Source organism: Monomorium pharaonis, chromosome 2, assembly GCF_013373865.1.
Source record: "Monomorium pharaonis isolate MP-MQ-018 chromosome 2, ASM1337386v2, whole genome shotgun sequence".
In the NCBI taxonomy this organism is placed as follows: domain Eukaryota; kingdom Metazoa; phylum Arthropoda; class Insecta; order Hymenoptera; family Formicidae; genus Monomorium; species Monomorium pharaonis.
In genome coordinates this window covers 27,442,399-27,459,614 of record NC_050468.1, presented here as the reverse complement: position 1 = coordinate 27,459,614, position 17,216 = coordinate 27,442,399, and the positions used below count along the sequence as shown (strand labels likewise).

Sequence of the window (17,216 nt, the reverse complement as noted above, 5' to 3'; positions counted from 1 at the left end):
TATGTACTTTCAGTATTTGAAACTTTTTTTTACTTGCATGATTTACAGGGTTAAGTTAATATTTTTAAAAATCTAAGTTACATTAAAAGTCGCGCAAACGAGAAACTATTTCAGTTAAAAGTTGTCTGAAGATTACATTAAATTAACAATTAATTTTTTAAAATGTTATTTACATTAAATTAATTAAGAATGTCGTAGTTTTGAAGAAATCACTAGCTGTACGTAACTAAGAAACTGCAATATAATCATTAAATAAATAAATAATCGTTCCGTTATACTCCGGCTCGCAAAGCTGAAATTTGTACGGAAAGTTCGCTACGGAAACGACGCGAACGCCGTCGCTCAGCCATTGGCTGGCACGAGCCTTCTAGCCTGTACGAGTGTACGGGTACAGCCGAGCGAGCTGAGAGAGTGAAAATATGGCCGACAGCGTGCGTTTTTCGGAGTTGTTGGCAGCGTAAGACTCTCGCGTGTCCCAGTGTCTCTGATAGGAAGTGCGTGCGTGGCGTGCGTACACGCGGAAATGAATCCGGCGTGTCCGCCGCGATAACGTGCAGCTTGGAACGGTACGTAGAGCCCGCGAGAAGACGGGCGGCACCGTTCGCCGCGGTGCAAGACGAGACGACGATGCGCTCTCGGCCCCAGGTGCGGGAACACCGCGCTTCGGTCAGTCGCTGCTCCGACCGGCCGAGATCGTTGCACTCGCTTGCCGTCGAACGCCGAACGAGCGATCGGCGCGGTGTTCCTGAATGTGGTGTGTCGTTCGGCTTGCGAATTTCGTGCAGTCGAGCCTTCGGCGTCGAGAGGCGAGAGAAAGAGGGACAGAGAGAAAGAGAGCGAGCGAGAGGGAAAGAGAGAGAGAGGTTCTGTCGTAAGGTCTCTCGCGTGCAGAAACTTTCTTGAGCGAGCTGGTGTCTCTCAAACACAAGAGATCACCTTCTTGCCCAAGTGGATTTGTTTCAAGTAGTTTAATCGTAAAGTGCTCCTCTCACGCTCAAGTACCAAGTACAACAATTGCGTGAAATCAAACTTCCCATTTTTCTCATGCAAAAGAATCTTAGAATAGTTTCTCACGTGTCTTGTGTCTTTCAGGAAGTGATTCTCGGATAAACTGGAACCTTTCGAACGTAATAATATGGCGAGCCCCTCGCCGCAGTCCTCGCCGATGCCACCACCGCAAGCACCTAGCCCCATGGGCCCTCCGCAGCAGGCGCCGTCCCCGTCTAACGCGCAAGGCAGTCCGATGGGACCGCCGCAGCATCATCCTCACAGTCCAACTCAGGGCTATCAAACTGGTCCGCCGATACCACCGGGTGGACCGCCTATGTCGCAACAGCAGCAGCAACCACCACCTCAACAACAGAGCTATTCACCTCATCCACAGCAGATGCCACCTAATATGGGTCCACAGGTATGATACATTTATTGACCAACTGACAACTGCACTCTTTTTTAGGAGTTACATTTTACTATTTGTAATAACCATGTGTAAATGTGTAAACATAGGTTATAAGGTAAAAGATAAGGAAAAATCTTTCGATCACGTTGTTGACTAATTGGATTAAATGTTGAAATAAAAGTCAATCCGATACAACGGAATGTTGATGGGAAACACTGGGAAAACTTGGCATTTTCAGAAAATTAATTTTTTTATTCTTGAAAATCGCGTGGATTTTTATGAGACTTCACTGGTACCCGAGAAAAATTTGGAGTAACTTTTAAATTTAAATTTTATCTCTTTTTTTTACAAAATTGTTTCTTTATCATTTCTACTTAATAATGTAAAATTGATGAGCAATATGGTAGATACATTCATTTGTTCTGTTGTCTCTCTTGACACTTATAAATTTTTATTAAAAAATTAATAAAGACACTTGGGGGTTTAATCTTTGGAATTGTGTAATTTATGTGGACAGATTGTTATTTCTTTTTAGTACACTTTTCTAAATTTAATATTCAAAACTCAAGTGGCTTTTCTTTGTAATTGTATGATAAAGAAACATTAAAAAATATAATAGAATGACTTTAGTTTATAACTACATTACAAAATTCTCTAGTATCATTTAGAATTTTGAATAAAACTTCTAGAAAATCTGAAAAAATTCTTGGGAAAATCTCACGTAATGTGAATAAACACTTTGATATAAATATGATATTTATTATCAGTATTGTGAACATTTATAAATTCTAATCATTATTGCAATATATAGTAATTATCAGTGCAGAAAGAAAGTACAAGATATCTCTCAGTCCTACAATATAATTCTTAAATTTTATAAATCTATGTGACTTTAAGCCATGTTTAACAGTAATACTGTTAGTGTTTTTAAATCTATGCACATATAGTGCGTATACATGTGTATTGTGTAATACGATGTGTAACTGCATACGCCGTTAATGTGTACTGCATACGCCGATGATCAGTTCAAGTATTTATTAAGTATCTGGGAATCAGCTTTCTTAATGAGATCCACAAGGTGTTGTGCAATTTGCTGATTGCATGCCGCTATGACTCTTGGAGTCATTAGATCTAGTTCTCCCCCTGTCAATTATAAATTTTCAGTATTTAACAGAGATTCTTATGACAAAATAAAATGAAGCAGTTGGAATCTCGAAATTGGAATAGTCGAGAAACTAAATTCATAATAATTTCGAGATTGAGAAAATAAGGAAAGAGTAATATTTACCGTCGGTATCTATTACAACTCCACCTGCTTCTTCGATTATTAATTTCCCTGCCGCGACATCCCAAGCATCGATACCCTCGATATGATATGCCTCTACAGCTCCCATTGCTACGTAACACAAGGTAAGCGCTGCTGTGCCTAGTGATCTTATTCTGAAAAAGAAACAATTTGTTATTAATTAATTTTGAAATAATTTACACATATACACTATAATTAAAATGTATTTTAAAAATACATTACCCATGAGTTGTTTGTATAAAGGCCTGCATCCTACTATATACACTGGTTAAGTACTGAGGATCCTTTGCGAGCCATGGTTCCATAGCCACCAATGACTGCGATATGTCTGAAAGGAATAAACATATTACATATTTTTACGTCTTTGAAGAGTCTTACGTGTTGAAGTGGAGTAATTATTTGGACAGAGCAAACAAACGGATTATAGCTATCTGACGTTTGAAAGTGATTGCTTTATGAAGGACGTAACATTAATTGAAGTACATATAGCTCTACGATTTTAATGGATAATTAGATAACCTTCCACTGAACCGTAAAACGATTTACTTCTTACATTCATTTTCATCAAGGTCGCTATTGTGTCGTACTTAATATGTGAAAATTTATGTTTCTATATTAGATGCTATTGTGTGTATGAAAGTCTTTTAAGTGTATAAAATGTCACTTACCTTTTGTGTCAGAGGTTTTTATGGGCTTGCCATTAAGGAAGGCACCGCAGTGTCTCCTCGCCGAGAAAAATTGCCTCATAAGAGGATTGTATATTATTCCGATTTCCGTCTTTTTGTTCACTAGTAGTGCCAAAGAGATGCACGTATGTGGAAAACGATGTACAAAGTTGGTCGTACCATCTATCGGGTCTATTATCCACGTAGGATCGTTGGTCAGTTGCGGTAGACACCCTTCCTTTGCTGCCGCTTCTTCTCCAATAAATCTAAAAAATTGAATCTTGTTACGTACGTCTATCTTACTGACAGTAAACTGTCTGCTAATCACAATAACTTACTTGTGTGATGGAAATTGTATCGACAATTTTTTTATTAATTTGTCTTCTATTTTACGGTCGTATTCTGTGACAAGGTCCCAGTCAATCCCCTTACTTTTGATATTTTTTCTACTACTGATACCATCTTCTATTATCTATAGAAACATAAAATTCTATTTCAATAACGTTTCGCGTAAATTCTTGTATTGTTCAAGATCGCTTTTTTACTCATTAACTGTTTATAAATGGCCTATTATTGAGAATCTTTTTTAATAATATGATTTTTATTTTTCTTTAATGAATATTATAACTTATTATCACTTTTTAATTTTTTGTATTGCATATCTTTATGATCAAATAAAAAATTTTAACTTACATATATAAATATTAATATAATTTACTTGTAATGTCTTTATATTATAAGTATGTAATATTTATAAGTCGAAATGTTAAATTGATGTATTATTTTTTACTGGTAATTTTTTTATGAAATTGCTTTTTCCATACGTGCTTTCGACAAGAAATTTAATTGGCAATAAAAAAAGTGTCTTATACTTTTTTCATAAAATGCATAGCTTTCGAGATATATGCAATACAAGAAAATATTTTTTGCTCAAATATAACCGCAAAAGCGAAAAACTGAGTAAAAATAGCTAAATTCCGTCAACGATATTTCGGTGATTATTAATGAAAAATACTTTAACGAGTTTTGTGTTTATTATAATGTACACGCGCGCGCACACACACAAACACATACACAGAACAAAACATAAATTCAATGAGACCTCTTCGTGGTATGCTTTGGGTAATGCTAACGCTGGCGATTTTTTTAAGTTTTTGTTAACTCTTTGCAGGTTTACTGATAGCTTTCAAACTTTGACAATTTTTTTCGAATTTTGTTTAAAAAAAAAATATATATATCAAAGAATGTTTTTTTTTCTTTTTTGGGCACTTACAATTACCATACAATAACGATCAATGTGATGTCAGTGTATCGGAAATCAATTTTTTGCACATTAACTGACTTTATTTTCCATTTTTTCTTACATGTAATTATGCAATTTTACAAGTTTTTATACATTTTGCTCGATAAAAACATAGTGGCCACTATAAAAAAATTTTTATTGAAATATTTATTAAACGAATATTAATTAGACTGAAGTCCAATTTTAATATTTTATGATCTAGTAGATATCTCTGAACATCTAATTATCATTATCTTGCAACGTAAGCTTTCGTAATGTATCATCATTTCCTCTAGGTAATAACGCACCTTTCCTGCGTACAAAACTAACTCCTCAGCAATTTTGTAGCACTCGTCCAAATTACTTAGCTCGCACATCTTTTCCAATCGTTTCTATCTTCCTACGATACGATGAACAAGAACAGTGACTGATCGCAAACTCTCGCACGACGGTTTTAAAGTCGTCGATCCGGTATCGGGTCGCCGACTGACTGATACACCTTGTGGAACTTCGACTATCAACGTGCCAGGTCGGATGCACGAATGAACGTCGGAGGTAGGAACGACCGAAACTTATCTGGCCGATAATCATGCGAAAGTTTTATTCCGTCAGCGATATGACGTCACGGCGTGAAACTGGAAGGTACGTTTGTCGTAAGCTGATTACGCACGGGCGAGTCGAAGCGAGTCTGGGGTCTACATCCTTATCATGGCATTTCGTGTAAAAATCGGCCTTTCCGTAAAAACCGCGGAATTAATTTCTGTCCTTCCCCACCCGATTGCGGAAAGTTTCGTTTCTCACTAGATTCTATAATTAGATGACACATCCTGAAGTATGGATTTTCCCTGTGAAGAAACGCTTCTCTAAATTCTCGTCCGAAGGACCTCTTTAGATATGGGCGAGGGGGGAGGGGTGCAGATCGTTAAATTATCGTATATTTTACGTGCGTCTCTAATTGCGAAGATAATTATGAAATCTAGGCTTACACTGGTATACTGTATAATTGTCTATCTTTTAATTGTAGCCCCGAGGAAAGATACGCGAATCGCAAAAACACGGTCGAGGAAATAAATCATTTTATTCAGTTGAGATGGATTTATTATCGTTTATGTTTACATGATTCGGATACGTTTCTATTTTATTATGTGATTAATAGAAATGTTTGAAAGAGCCAAGTCTTATTTTCTCCTACTTCATTGATGCAATGCGAAATCTACAAGTATTACGAACAATTCAGTTACAACAGATTTTTATTTTTAATACATTTTAAATATATTTTATAATTTCAGTATATGTATTTTAAATTTATATTTATTTTGCCCTCATATCTACTCGTTGATCAGCTTCACGGATGAGTCTAACGATATCGTGGGCGATCTTGTCATTACACGCGGCTACCGTACGTGGTTTCATAATGTCGATCGGTTTCCCTGAAATAAAAAAAAGCGGAAAAAAGCATGAAAGCATTGAAGTATAATGAAAGGTAAAACAGTTGATAATTAAACTCACCGTTAGAACGGTACAAAATCGGTACAAAAATAAATATAAATGAAACGAATAAAACATGTCACACTGTAATTATTTTTCATGAGATTTTATGGTTTTGTGAGTAAATTTTTGAGAGAGAAAAATATACAGTTGATTAAATTTTTCAATAATAAGTTAATTATTTGACCGACATGTTTTAAATATAAAGTTAAGATTGCTTATTTCGGTCTGCAGCGTATCTTGGTGCTGATACAATTTTTTTATTAATTTAATATTTTTAGTTTATATAAACTACGCGCCGATAGTTTTGTCAGTCTTAACACACAGTTATTAGATATTGATGCTCAGAAGCATTTCTAAGATTTTTCCTTTCCCGAAAACTTTATCTTTTCTTTATTTAAAAGTTTTTTAACTTAATTAAATTTTCAAAATTTAAATAATTATGTGTTTGAATTAAATTTATAAATACTTGAATTAGTAGAATAAAAAAGTTTATTAATATGTTATATATTTATGTCAAACTGAATTTAATCAAGTCAAAAAATTTAGTCAAATTTAGTGTAGATTTGCTATGAATTATGTCATTGTTGCGATTTAAATGATAGTGCGACAGAACGTAATATAATAAATATAATAACAACCTGTGACACGATCCACAACGACGCCTCCCGCTTCCGAAATGATCAACGATGCCGCGGCTATATCCCATGTCGAAATGCCAGGACCTTCGACGTAATAGGCCTCCACGATCCCAAGCGCGATGTAACACAATGTTAATGCCGCCACGCCGAGAGTGCGAATGCTTCAAGGTGAAATAAGTAGTGCGACAAAAAAAAAACGGAAATTAAGAATGGCCTTGTCGCTAGAAGCTAAGACACTTACCCCTGAACCTCTCTAACGACGGTTTGGATCCTCTCCACCGTCTTCTCCCGTAGATCGTCTATTTTTATGAAACCGGATTCCATGCAGACCAAAGCCTTCGATAAGTCTGCGAAATTCCGGCACGTATACGTCAACGTTTTGTGGAATTAGGATAATTAACATTCGCAAACAATGACGCTTTCTAACTTTAGCCTTGTGACATGTTTCTGAAGTGCAGTTATGATTTTTTATGGATCATTAGTGCCACACACTTAGCGTGTTGCAATGCAATCATTAGTTAATCTAAATATCTGTCATTTTGTAGTTTGAAGGGGAAAATAATCTAAGGTACTATATTATATCTTTTTTTATATTTTCTAGCAACAGAAGGGTGTCGTATCGATTGTCCTATTTTAATACAGTATTAATACAAATCATTTTGTTTTGAGTCTCAGCTTTGAAGAACCAAATAGAACAAATTCTTTATTGCTACGCGGGAAGGTATCAAATATTATTTTCCGCGGTTTCACGTGATTCATTTCACATTTGCGTATCTTATCAAATGATTTAAATTGCAGAAATACTGAACACGACTGTTATTCCGTACACGGTTACCGATAGTTGTCGGTTCGATAAGTGTTGTTGCGCGTATTTTGATATATGAAAACGGAATAGTAGGTCTATTCTGTAACTTTTAACGACAGTGTCGATATCGTTATATTGTCGTTGCGCACATATTATATATGACAAAAAAGCTGCGCAACGACAATATACTGAACTGTCGTTAAGAGTTTTAGAATAGGCCTGATTCGTTACCTTGCACCTTGGACACCTGAATCGGTTTCCCGTTCAGAAACGCGCCTCGTCCTTTTCTAGCTGTAAATAATTGCTCGAGAATTGGATTGTACACGATACCAAGGACCATTTCTTTCTTCACGGCCAAACCGATGACCACGCATGTGTGAGGGAATCCGTGGATGAAGTTAACAGTGCCATCGATGGGATCTATGATCCACGTAGGATCGTCGGTTAATTCCGGCAGCTCCGTGCCGATTGATTCCTCCGCGATAAACCTGACGCGCACGATCGCGCAGTTATATTAATTAATTCTGTCTCTCATACTCGCGCGTTATTCGCTTTTTAACAGACAACGCACTAATATTCGAGTAATTACCTGTGGCTTGGGAATGCCCGTTTGAGTTCGCCGATGATAACATCCTCTATCTTTCGGTCGTACTCGGTGACGGGGTCCCAGTTGCCCAATTTCTCGTTGGTATGTTTGAAACCGTTGATGGACTCTCGGAGAATCTTAAATAATACTTAATACTTAAGACATATGACATCAAATTGTCGAAATGTCGAAAGATCGTTGAACATGGTGTGAGTGAAAGATGAAAATGCGAGCTAAACAGAACAATCATTCGTGAGGTAAGAGCACTTGCAACGTTTTAAATGTGTATTTATAGTTAGAGAGACGATCGCCTGATTCGTGGTATTTCACAACTTGCACGACGAATCCTGTCTTTCCTGTTGCTGCAGGCACGGAAATGTTATTCATGGCACAGCATAGAATCGTTTATCGTTGCAATCATCAGGAAATTTAATAGACTCGTTGAATTTCTTACTAACAGATCGTCGGTGCTGTTAAGGTGTCCTTTTTATTTGTCTTGAATTCAATTTTGGGAATAATCGCTATGAAATAGTCGCTAATTTGATATTCACCGATTTTAATAAAATTGTACGGACGTAAATCAATTTTAATACGTCTATTCCGTTGATCGTAAAGAATATTCAGGAAAATCGACGTAGAGAATTACACACACACACACACACACACACATACACATGTATTACTTTACAAATAATTCTTATTTAATTAACATTTTATCTATATGATTACGTAGTTATGAATTACACGTGAAGAGGAATTATTAACAATTAACTTCGCAGAAATTTTATTATAATGTTTTACGTGATGACGAAAGATTAGAATAGTAAATAGCGTAAATTCCTAAAGAGCCTTACGCTAGATGCAGATACGTCTCTTTATGACATGTAAAATATTCGGCTGCGAACACGTTCTAATAGGAAAATATCTAAAAGAAGATTTCACATTTGACATTATAATAATGTCCTTAATCTTCCTGTTCGCGTCGTCGTCAAATGTGTAACCATAGATGTATGTGTTTATGAGGTATGTACGTTTTTCCAATGTCGCTGACACGCGATCTCAATGGCGTCACTTAAAACGCAACTTTTAATTTATTTAATTAAAAGAGTCCCTTGGTTCGTTGACCACGTGTAACCTTCGCTCTGGACGGAGATGAGATCTGGTACTTGTATGCTCACCTGGGCAGCCTCGCGTGTCAGTTTAATGGCAGTTTCGTAGTACACGTCCTCGGCGTATCGCGCCATTTCCGTGCAAACCTGGTGAACGCGCGGCACGAATGTGCGTCCGTTTCGACCTCGTCGGGAAAAGGCGCGAGCGAGCACTGTGTTGCCTGCGTCTGCACCTCGTGCTTTTTCACTCGGTTCGGTTGTGCAGAACTTGCCGCAGGTACGATCCGAGAACGACGATCGGCGTATTCCGCCGGCGCCTTCCGCGTGTGATTTTCACCTCGGGGTTTTTCGATATCCTTTGAAATTTTTTCTGGTGTTTCTGACGACATTTCTAATTGCTATTGCTCGTCGACAGGAGAGTACAATAAATGCGAGAGCAATCTTGACTAATCTGCCTACTTGTTTGCACATGGTATCTTTGATTACAGTGTATTACGGTGTTTAAATTTTACTCGTTAACATTTCACATCGACTCTTGCAATGATAAGCTAAATAAAAATAGATGAAAACTGATGTATAATGGAAATGCGATGTCTATCCAAGACTACGCTGTTCTGTCTGCTTTACGAGATAACAATGCCATTCTAAAGTAGACCTTGGTTTTATATCCCGTCTGAGATGTATTTAATTACACGCATCTGCCACTCACCACGATGATGCGAGGCGCCTCTCGACGACGCGATTGTTTTACAAAGAGGTCGGAATGATCGGCGCTATCTCGCTGGTTTATTTCCCACGCCCGTGTTCAGAACTATTCTCCAAACGATTTTTAAAAAATTCCAACAAGAAATTTCCAAGTTTTTTTTATAATACAATCCTTTACAGTCTGATCCGGGAGGTATCTTAAATAATAAGGTAGCTATTGTGCGTGTGTGAGTTAATTACGATGAGAGATAACGATATAAAGCTACAATAAGATATGTAAATTTTGCGTGTTAATTGTCACGACAGGAACTCCAAGTGTTGCAAGTTTCGCGTCCTCGAGTGGTTTAGTTGATCACAGATATAAATTTTGATGTGAAGTTTAAATTTAGTCTAGTTCTGATTGTGTTATTTTGCCTGTAAAATATAATAACTCATAAGACAACATAAGTTTACATATATTTATATTTGTAATTTAAATCGTTTTGATTTATTCATAATGCCTATTTTATTAATGTTTACTGATTATTCAGCGGTTTTTAAACCAAGAAGTGTATATTTTAAGACAATCTAGAAAATCTATTGCTTGGGAAAAGAGAAGCTCTAGAGGCTTGAACTGTAATTATACTGGTTTTCGAACTAATTATAGGTTTTTTTGTGTGCCTAATTAACATATGGCGTTGTTGATTACGCATAAGTATTTTCTACGCTAATATTATCGGAAATTATTTCTATAATGTAGATTATTATCTCGCAATATTTTTCTGATTCTTGATTTCAATTACTTCTTACGTTTATTGTTTATAAGATTATCTGCTTGCAATTTAAACACATTTGTTGCGCAAGCACTTAATAAAAAGTTCTTTAATCTATTCAATCTATTCCTATATATCCAACTATATCTATGTTTTGATTTTTTATAATACGCTTTTGCAAATATTTTTATAGTAAAATATCGAGATGTTAAATAAACTTATTTTTTATTAAGAATTAAAACCAAGAGATGTAATTAATTTTATTAGAATTATTGATTTTTTTCTATATACATAAATCACATAACAGCTTTTTAAATTATATATTGCAATAGTATATTGAAAAATATTCTAGTTATTTATATTGCAGTGGTTTGATAAGATGCGAGGCAAGATTGTTAGTGAATGTGATATGTTTGAAAAATTAACTATACAAATGTATATATACACATATTATACATCGAAAATTTAATATATAGTGTACATGTTGAGAATGTTGCAATAAAAGAAACTGGTGAAGCAATTTATAATAAATGGACAGCAACCATAAATATTTATTGTACACAATAAAAGAATTATTGCAGTTTTTTTTTCAGAATATCAAAAATTAATTGTGTTATCTTATCTCTTAATATCGGCATGCCGTTACAAAAAAACTTGTCAAATTGTTTCGATTTTTAATTCAACATTATATAACAGAACAATTAATATAATTAGATTAATCAATCGATTCATTTAAAAATCAAATTATTATGTCGTTAATTTGCTAATCAAAAATCTTGTCAAATATGCTAGAAAATTATTTTAAAAAGTTTTTTACTAAATGGAAGAATAATTTAAATTTTGGCGAGTATGTGGTAATTATAAAAACCTGTATTTACCGCAAATTATATCTGCAAGTATATAATTAAATTTATAAATTATAAATTATTTTGTTAAGAAATAAGTGTGTTAGAAAATCTTGTATAACACACTCAATCATTTACAATTGTGCCTACGGTTTATGTTTCTTTATCTAGCTTTTGAATAAATAATTCTGTTTATGCACTCTTATTACGTAATGTTTCGTGACAGAACAAATGAAAGCAATCTTTTTTTAATCTAATATCACATTTGTCATATCATATCAGTATAAATATTAATGTATGATACTGACATTATCGTGTACACGAAATATTAGAAACTGTGCAAAATTTTGATTTTAAACTTTATAATATTTTCAATTTTTAATACTCACGAAAAGTAATATCAATAATATTAAACATAGTCTTACTGTATGTGTTTCCGGGAAATAAATTATTCTTATAAACTGTACATCGTATCATCAATATAACTTCGCATTATGTTAGTACGATGAATGCAAAGATTTATAATGAGTTCGATACTAAACTGCGCTTTATAATAATTTTATTTCATAATGGTGATGATAAAATTGATCGAAAGGAAAACTGAGAAAAATTATGCTAATTTTCATTTCACAGCATTGCGATGGCACAACAATTAACTCATATTGGTTTCGCACGACACTTCTAAGTGCGTCAACGGTTTCTTTTTAACGGAAACTTTTCTTAGACTAATTTTTATAGGTAATTTTCTCGTATTACGTGATAAATACATGTTCGCAGCTAGAACACGCCTTCTCCTGCTTTATACTCAGCTCTTGATTCAAGCGCGTGAGTCACTTTTTGCCTTGCGTCAGGTTCTCTTCAATCTTTTTCTTTGCGTTTTTAAATCAGTTTCGATGATTACTTTAGACATCTCTCGAGCTAGAGTTTCATTTGCTGCTGCAATAGTATGCGGATTCATAATATCATAAGTACCACCTGTGAAGATCATAATAATTAGTTTTGCAACAATTGGGACAGCATTGATTTTTGCGCTTATCTTCTTTCTGTTTAAGATTATATGATTCTGCGAGAAAAGTGCGATTCTGATTCTGATTCTGTTTTTAATTCTTATAATTGAATATCTAAAATTTCTCATTATACTGTTATTGTTAAAAAAAAAAACGTTCTCTTATTCGTCATAATAAAAGTATATTAATTTTAATTTTACTATAATTCTGCTTAAGAGAGAGATATCCCACAGATCAGAATCAATGTATTGTCACTTAAAGACAGTGTTGTGTTATAAGTATAGTTATAGGTATAGTAAGATCAATAAGATTTCGTTAATTTTGATTTATAAACAGAGATAAAATAAATAAATTCAATATAGATACTTTAGAGGTAAATTTTTCAGAAACATATGTTCGTAATTTATATCACAATTCGTGAAATTTTGCCACAATAATATTTTTTTTATCAATTTGTCATTTGTTTTATTGTACCTTTTGTGTCTATGACAACTCCACCTGCTTCGCGTATGATCAGCGTTCCTGCCGCCACATCCCAAGGTTGAAGGCCATCAAAGTGGAAGCAATCCACCGCACCTCGCGCTACGTACGCCAAGATCAGTGCGGCTGACCCGATGTTTCTGGTTCTGAATTAATAGAAAACACATGGGGAAAATTTTTTCGAATTATATTGGATATATATCGGACTGAATACATGTTCACAATTAACTAAATTTTATTAAATAAATATTTAATTGCGTTTTACTTACACCTGCGTTATCTCGATCAAGGCATCTATCCTGGCCGCATATATATCTCTATTCCTTTTTATTAGTTTCATAATTGACGGATCGTTCATTTGCAATGCTTTTTTCAACTCTGTAAAAAATTTGAAGCAAGAACAGCATTTCTTCCTGGCGCACTTAAACATCTCTATCCGCCGCGGAACTATTATTACGTTCCCTCCTCCCCCAATGAATGAACTATTACATTGATTAATGTACAGATAATCCAGTGGATTTATAATTTTATTGTTAAAAATAAACTGCTGTCAAACATATTTAATTTTGCAAAGTGAAAAGGTACACAACGAAAATTAACTGTGATGGATTATAAAGATCGTGTAAATAATGAATACAAAGGAAATACAATGTTGATAATGTTTTACTATATAAACATGCATACTATATGAACATTACCAGTGACTTTAGAGGTGCGAATCGGCTTTTCATTTAAGAAAGCGCCTTGACCCTTTATTGCGCTATATAACTCTGAGTTCAATGGATTGTAAATGATGCCTAGGACAAGCTCTTTGCAGACCGTTAAAGCTAAGGATATGCAGACATGAGGAAACGAATGTATGAAATTAACGGTTCCATCGATTGGATCGAGGAACCATGTCGGTGCGTCCGTCAATTCTGGCATTTTCTCCATAGATGTCGTTTCTTCTGCGATAATTCTGAAACGAGATATTTTAGTATCCTTATAAGGAATAATATGATCTTTCAGTACAGAATTAAGTTAATGATTAATGGTTTTTAATTAGCATGTTCTTGTAACTACAACTCACTTGTGATCAGGAAACCGCTTGGACAGGCCATCAATAAATATTTTCTCAATTCTGTAATCAGAGTCGGTTACAAAATCCCATTCTCCTTTGCTTTGTACTACTTTTTGGTTTTCGAAATTACATTCGAGTATCTATGCAGTAAGAAATATGTAAGAATAATATAAAGTATATTAAAAAAATATATATTTACACATTAATAAGAGAAAGACTATTAATATTTAAAAATTATTAAAAAAATAATTATTAATACAATCATATATTGCTAAAAATCTAGAGAATAAATAAGACTTTGTGCATCATTATTTTTTAATCACCGTTGGGAGATTCATATGCAGCATAAAATATTTATTTTGCTTTAAGAATTTTAAAAATTGTGAGTATCATTAATAACAAAATTTTTTAACAAGAATTGCTAAAATTGTTTAAAATTAATTTAACATTTTTATACGTCGCTTTATGGTGAGAATTATTTCAGATTAATTCAAGATTTTTAATGAATTTGGTTTCATAAATTCTTATTTATTTACATACTCACAATACACATACACACACACACACACACACAATATATAATTTTTTGTCATTAAATTTTATCTTGAGAATTGTGTAATCCTTCCGTTTATGCATCAACTATGACTCACCTTGCCTGCTTGCAATGTGAGTTCCTTCGCGAATTCGAAGCACTTTATGATGTCCAGATTGCTTGACATGATAGCTGATGTCTTGAATCGTGCCGGTACGACTGATCGATTCACCGTGTTTAACCTCTGTAAATGAAGATTTTCGTCCAACTGTCGTTATCTTTGTAATTAGTAAAGTTTGATAGCGCAGATAACGCCAACAAATAAATCTTAACATTTGAGAGGCTCCGAGTGTTATTGGTATTAGCTTATCGGGATTCATAAATAATTTTCTAGTGACTTAAAGTTTGTTTCGTAAAGTGACTTAAATTATGTAACAAAAATTTCACATGCTTAATGTTCTTTTCTTTTTACTGATGATTCTTGTATATACATATTGACTTTTTTATAATACATTGCAATTATGTATTAATATCATGTTTTTCACATAAGTTATATTATTTTTTGTACAACTATAATTTATTCCACCGAATAGAATTTTATTTATTGAATTAATATTACTATATTATATTAGACGGTTTTTATTTGAATTACACATGGCTACAATGTATTTATTGTATATTTACTAATCATTACACACAAAAAGATACAGATGTATATTATTAAAAGGTTAGATATCTTTAGTACTCCAAATAAAAGAAACTATAATTTATTCCACCGAATAGAATTTTATTTATTGAATTAATATTACTATATTATATTAGACGGTTTTTATTTGAAAGAAAATTAACAATTTTTAATTTGCTGATATATATTATTTTGTATATTAGGATATATATATAATTTTTTCTAAAAAAATATATAAATATTTTTAGCACTTTGTGGTTTTATAATTTGCACATTGTCAACTCGGTTATTAAATATTTCTTTTGTAGACAGGATGTGTTAAACAATGTACACTAGTAATGTATAACTGCTTACCGTTATGGTTCGTTATAAGAAATGTTTGAAATGGTTACTTTTGATTTGTATACAAATTTTCAGTTGTTTATTAATTTTTAATAATTTAATGCTCCTAGCGCTACTAAAGATGCGCTACTAAAGATGTTCCGAAATTTACTGCCAGTACTGAAAATCTATAGTACATCACGTTACATGAACTATAGATTTTCAATGACAGTGAATTTCGGAACATAGCTATTCTTAGCAAGAGAATGAACTGAACTGAACTCAGTGAACAAAATGTAAAATTAACAAGGTTGGGGAATATTAACGAGATATCGATGTGTATAAATTCAAACCGAAGGTAGATGCTTGCAATGGCCGACTGTTTATATGGTCTGTATTTATGTCCTATGAAGGTAAACAGTTGCACATTATTGGAGCACAAAAATGAAAAGAACTCTAAAATAAAGTTAGACAGAACACATGTTTACAGGAACTTTTTAAATTGTTTTATTGTCCTCTATTCGCTAATAAAGTGAGATCCACTTTTTAAGAAACGCTATATTTATATAATAATTTAATTACTTTCGATCAATTTTATATGCTTTATGATAGCATTTGTTACTTTATACGTATAATTGTTCTCCTACTGATACTTATTTGTTGAGACAGCACACAAAAATTATAAAAATTGTACGCACAATTATATAACATGGGTGTAGCCAGGAGAAAGTTTATCAATTAACACATAAACAGCAATTTCTTGCAATTGTTTATCAATATGTGTTGATACAATTTATCAATCAGAGAATTGGAACAAAATATAAATAATAATGTTACTTACTAATGCGTATTCGGTAATCTTCAATAACACACGTGTTATTTCCTAATACACTTTTAACGTGATATGCTCGTCAGAAGGCTTGGTCAGGTCCACTGCTACTCTCAAACTGCAAAGTATGCTTCTATGAGCTGGCCTCGCGTGCATTCTTACAATTAGCGTTATTAATCTTATGCACATGACCTTTACTTGTTCAGTACACTGATTTGTTATACATTGTACTTAACGTGTTATAACAATTTTCAATGCCTCGTGATCGAATTGTACACTTTGTTTTATACAAATAATAAATAGCTGTATGCGTTTGTCTTATTATCGTTAAAACCTTTTCTACAATAGCGTAAATGTAATCGTAAATGTTTATTTTTATTAATGTGAATCACCTATGTCAATTTTTTTATGCAAAAATTAATATAATAATAGAAAATTAATCAAAAATACCAAACTATCAATATATTTTATAAAATTAAAATTAAGAAAATTCTATACTATAATACAGGAAAATATACACTCGATTATTTAACGGAAAATAATTGAACATTTTTATATTTATTGCAAGGAACTACAAAATGAAAGAAAAAAGAGAGGAAGAGATTAACGGAAGAGCAAAAATATACTTTTTGAGCTCTTAATCGGTTTTTCATTGAGATATGCTTCAGGGCCTCTTCTGGCTGTGAATAAGTACTCTAAAATAGGATTACAAACTATTA

General features: G+C 33.4%; 4 protein-coding genes across 4 annotated transcripts in view; 1 reads left to right on the top strand and 3 right to left on the bottom strand.

The window, feature by feature from the left end:
* The first annotated feature begins 359 nt into the window (after positions 1 to 359).
* Positions 360 to 17,216, top strand: part of LOC105836731 (ATP-dependent helicase brm) — a 28,975-nt gene continuing 12,118 nt past the window's right edge. Inside the window, exons 1-2 of the mRNA XM_012680968.3 lie at positions 360 to 566; positions 1,093 to 1,411. Of these exons, the coding sequence (XP_012536422.1) occupies positions 1,136 to 1,411 (276 nt within the window). The 5' untranslated portion in view covers positions 360 to 566; positions 1,093 to 1,135. The remainder of the gene's footprint in view (positions 567 to 1,092; positions 1,412 to 17,216) is intronic.
* Positions 2,143 to 5,097, bottom strand: LOC105836733 (inositol monophosphatase 1). The gene is made up of 6 exons (XM_012680971.3): positions 4,961 to 5,097; positions 3,709 to 3,842; positions 3,374 to 3,636; positions 2,928 to 3,033; positions 2,688 to 2,839; positions 2,143 to 2,542 (listed from the first exon to the last, which is right to left on the bottom strand). Exons 1-6 carry the CDS (start codon positions 5,027 to 5,029, stop codon positions 2,421 to 2,423), a joined length of 846 nt encoding a protein of 281 aa, XP_012536425.2. The 5' UTR covers positions 5,030 to 5,097; the 3' UTR covers positions 2,143 to 2,420.
* Positions 5,885 to 9,529, bottom strand: LOC105836734 (inositol monophosphatase 2). Its single transcript, XM_012680973.3, has 6 exons — positions 9,351 to 9,529; positions 8,176 to 8,309; positions 7,818 to 8,074; positions 7,023 to 7,128; positions 6,782 to 6,942; positions 5,885 to 6,082 (listed from the first exon to the last, which is right to left on the bottom strand). The coding sequence occupies exons 1-6, from the start codon at positions 9,414 to 9,416 to the stop codon at positions 5,964 to 5,966; spliced, it is 843 nt and encodes a 280-aa protein (XP_012536427.2). The 5' UTR covers positions 9,417 to 9,529; the 3' UTR covers positions 5,885 to 5,963.
* LOC105836732 (inositol-phosphate phosphatase) lies at positions 11,111 to 17,072 on the bottom strand. The gene is made up of 7 exons (XM_012680970.3): positions 16,510 to 17,072; positions 14,781 to 14,906; positions 14,140 to 14,270; positions 13,769 to 14,028; positions 13,340 to 13,448; positions 13,065 to 13,216; positions 11,111 to 12,558 (listed from the first exon to the last, which is right to left on the bottom strand). Exons 2-7 carry the CDS (start codon positions 14,847 to 14,849, stop codon positions 12,431 to 12,433), a joined length of 849 nt encoding a protein of 282 aa, XP_012536424.1. The 5' UTR covers positions 14,850 to 14,906; positions 16,510 to 17,072; the 3' UTR covers positions 11,111 to 12,430.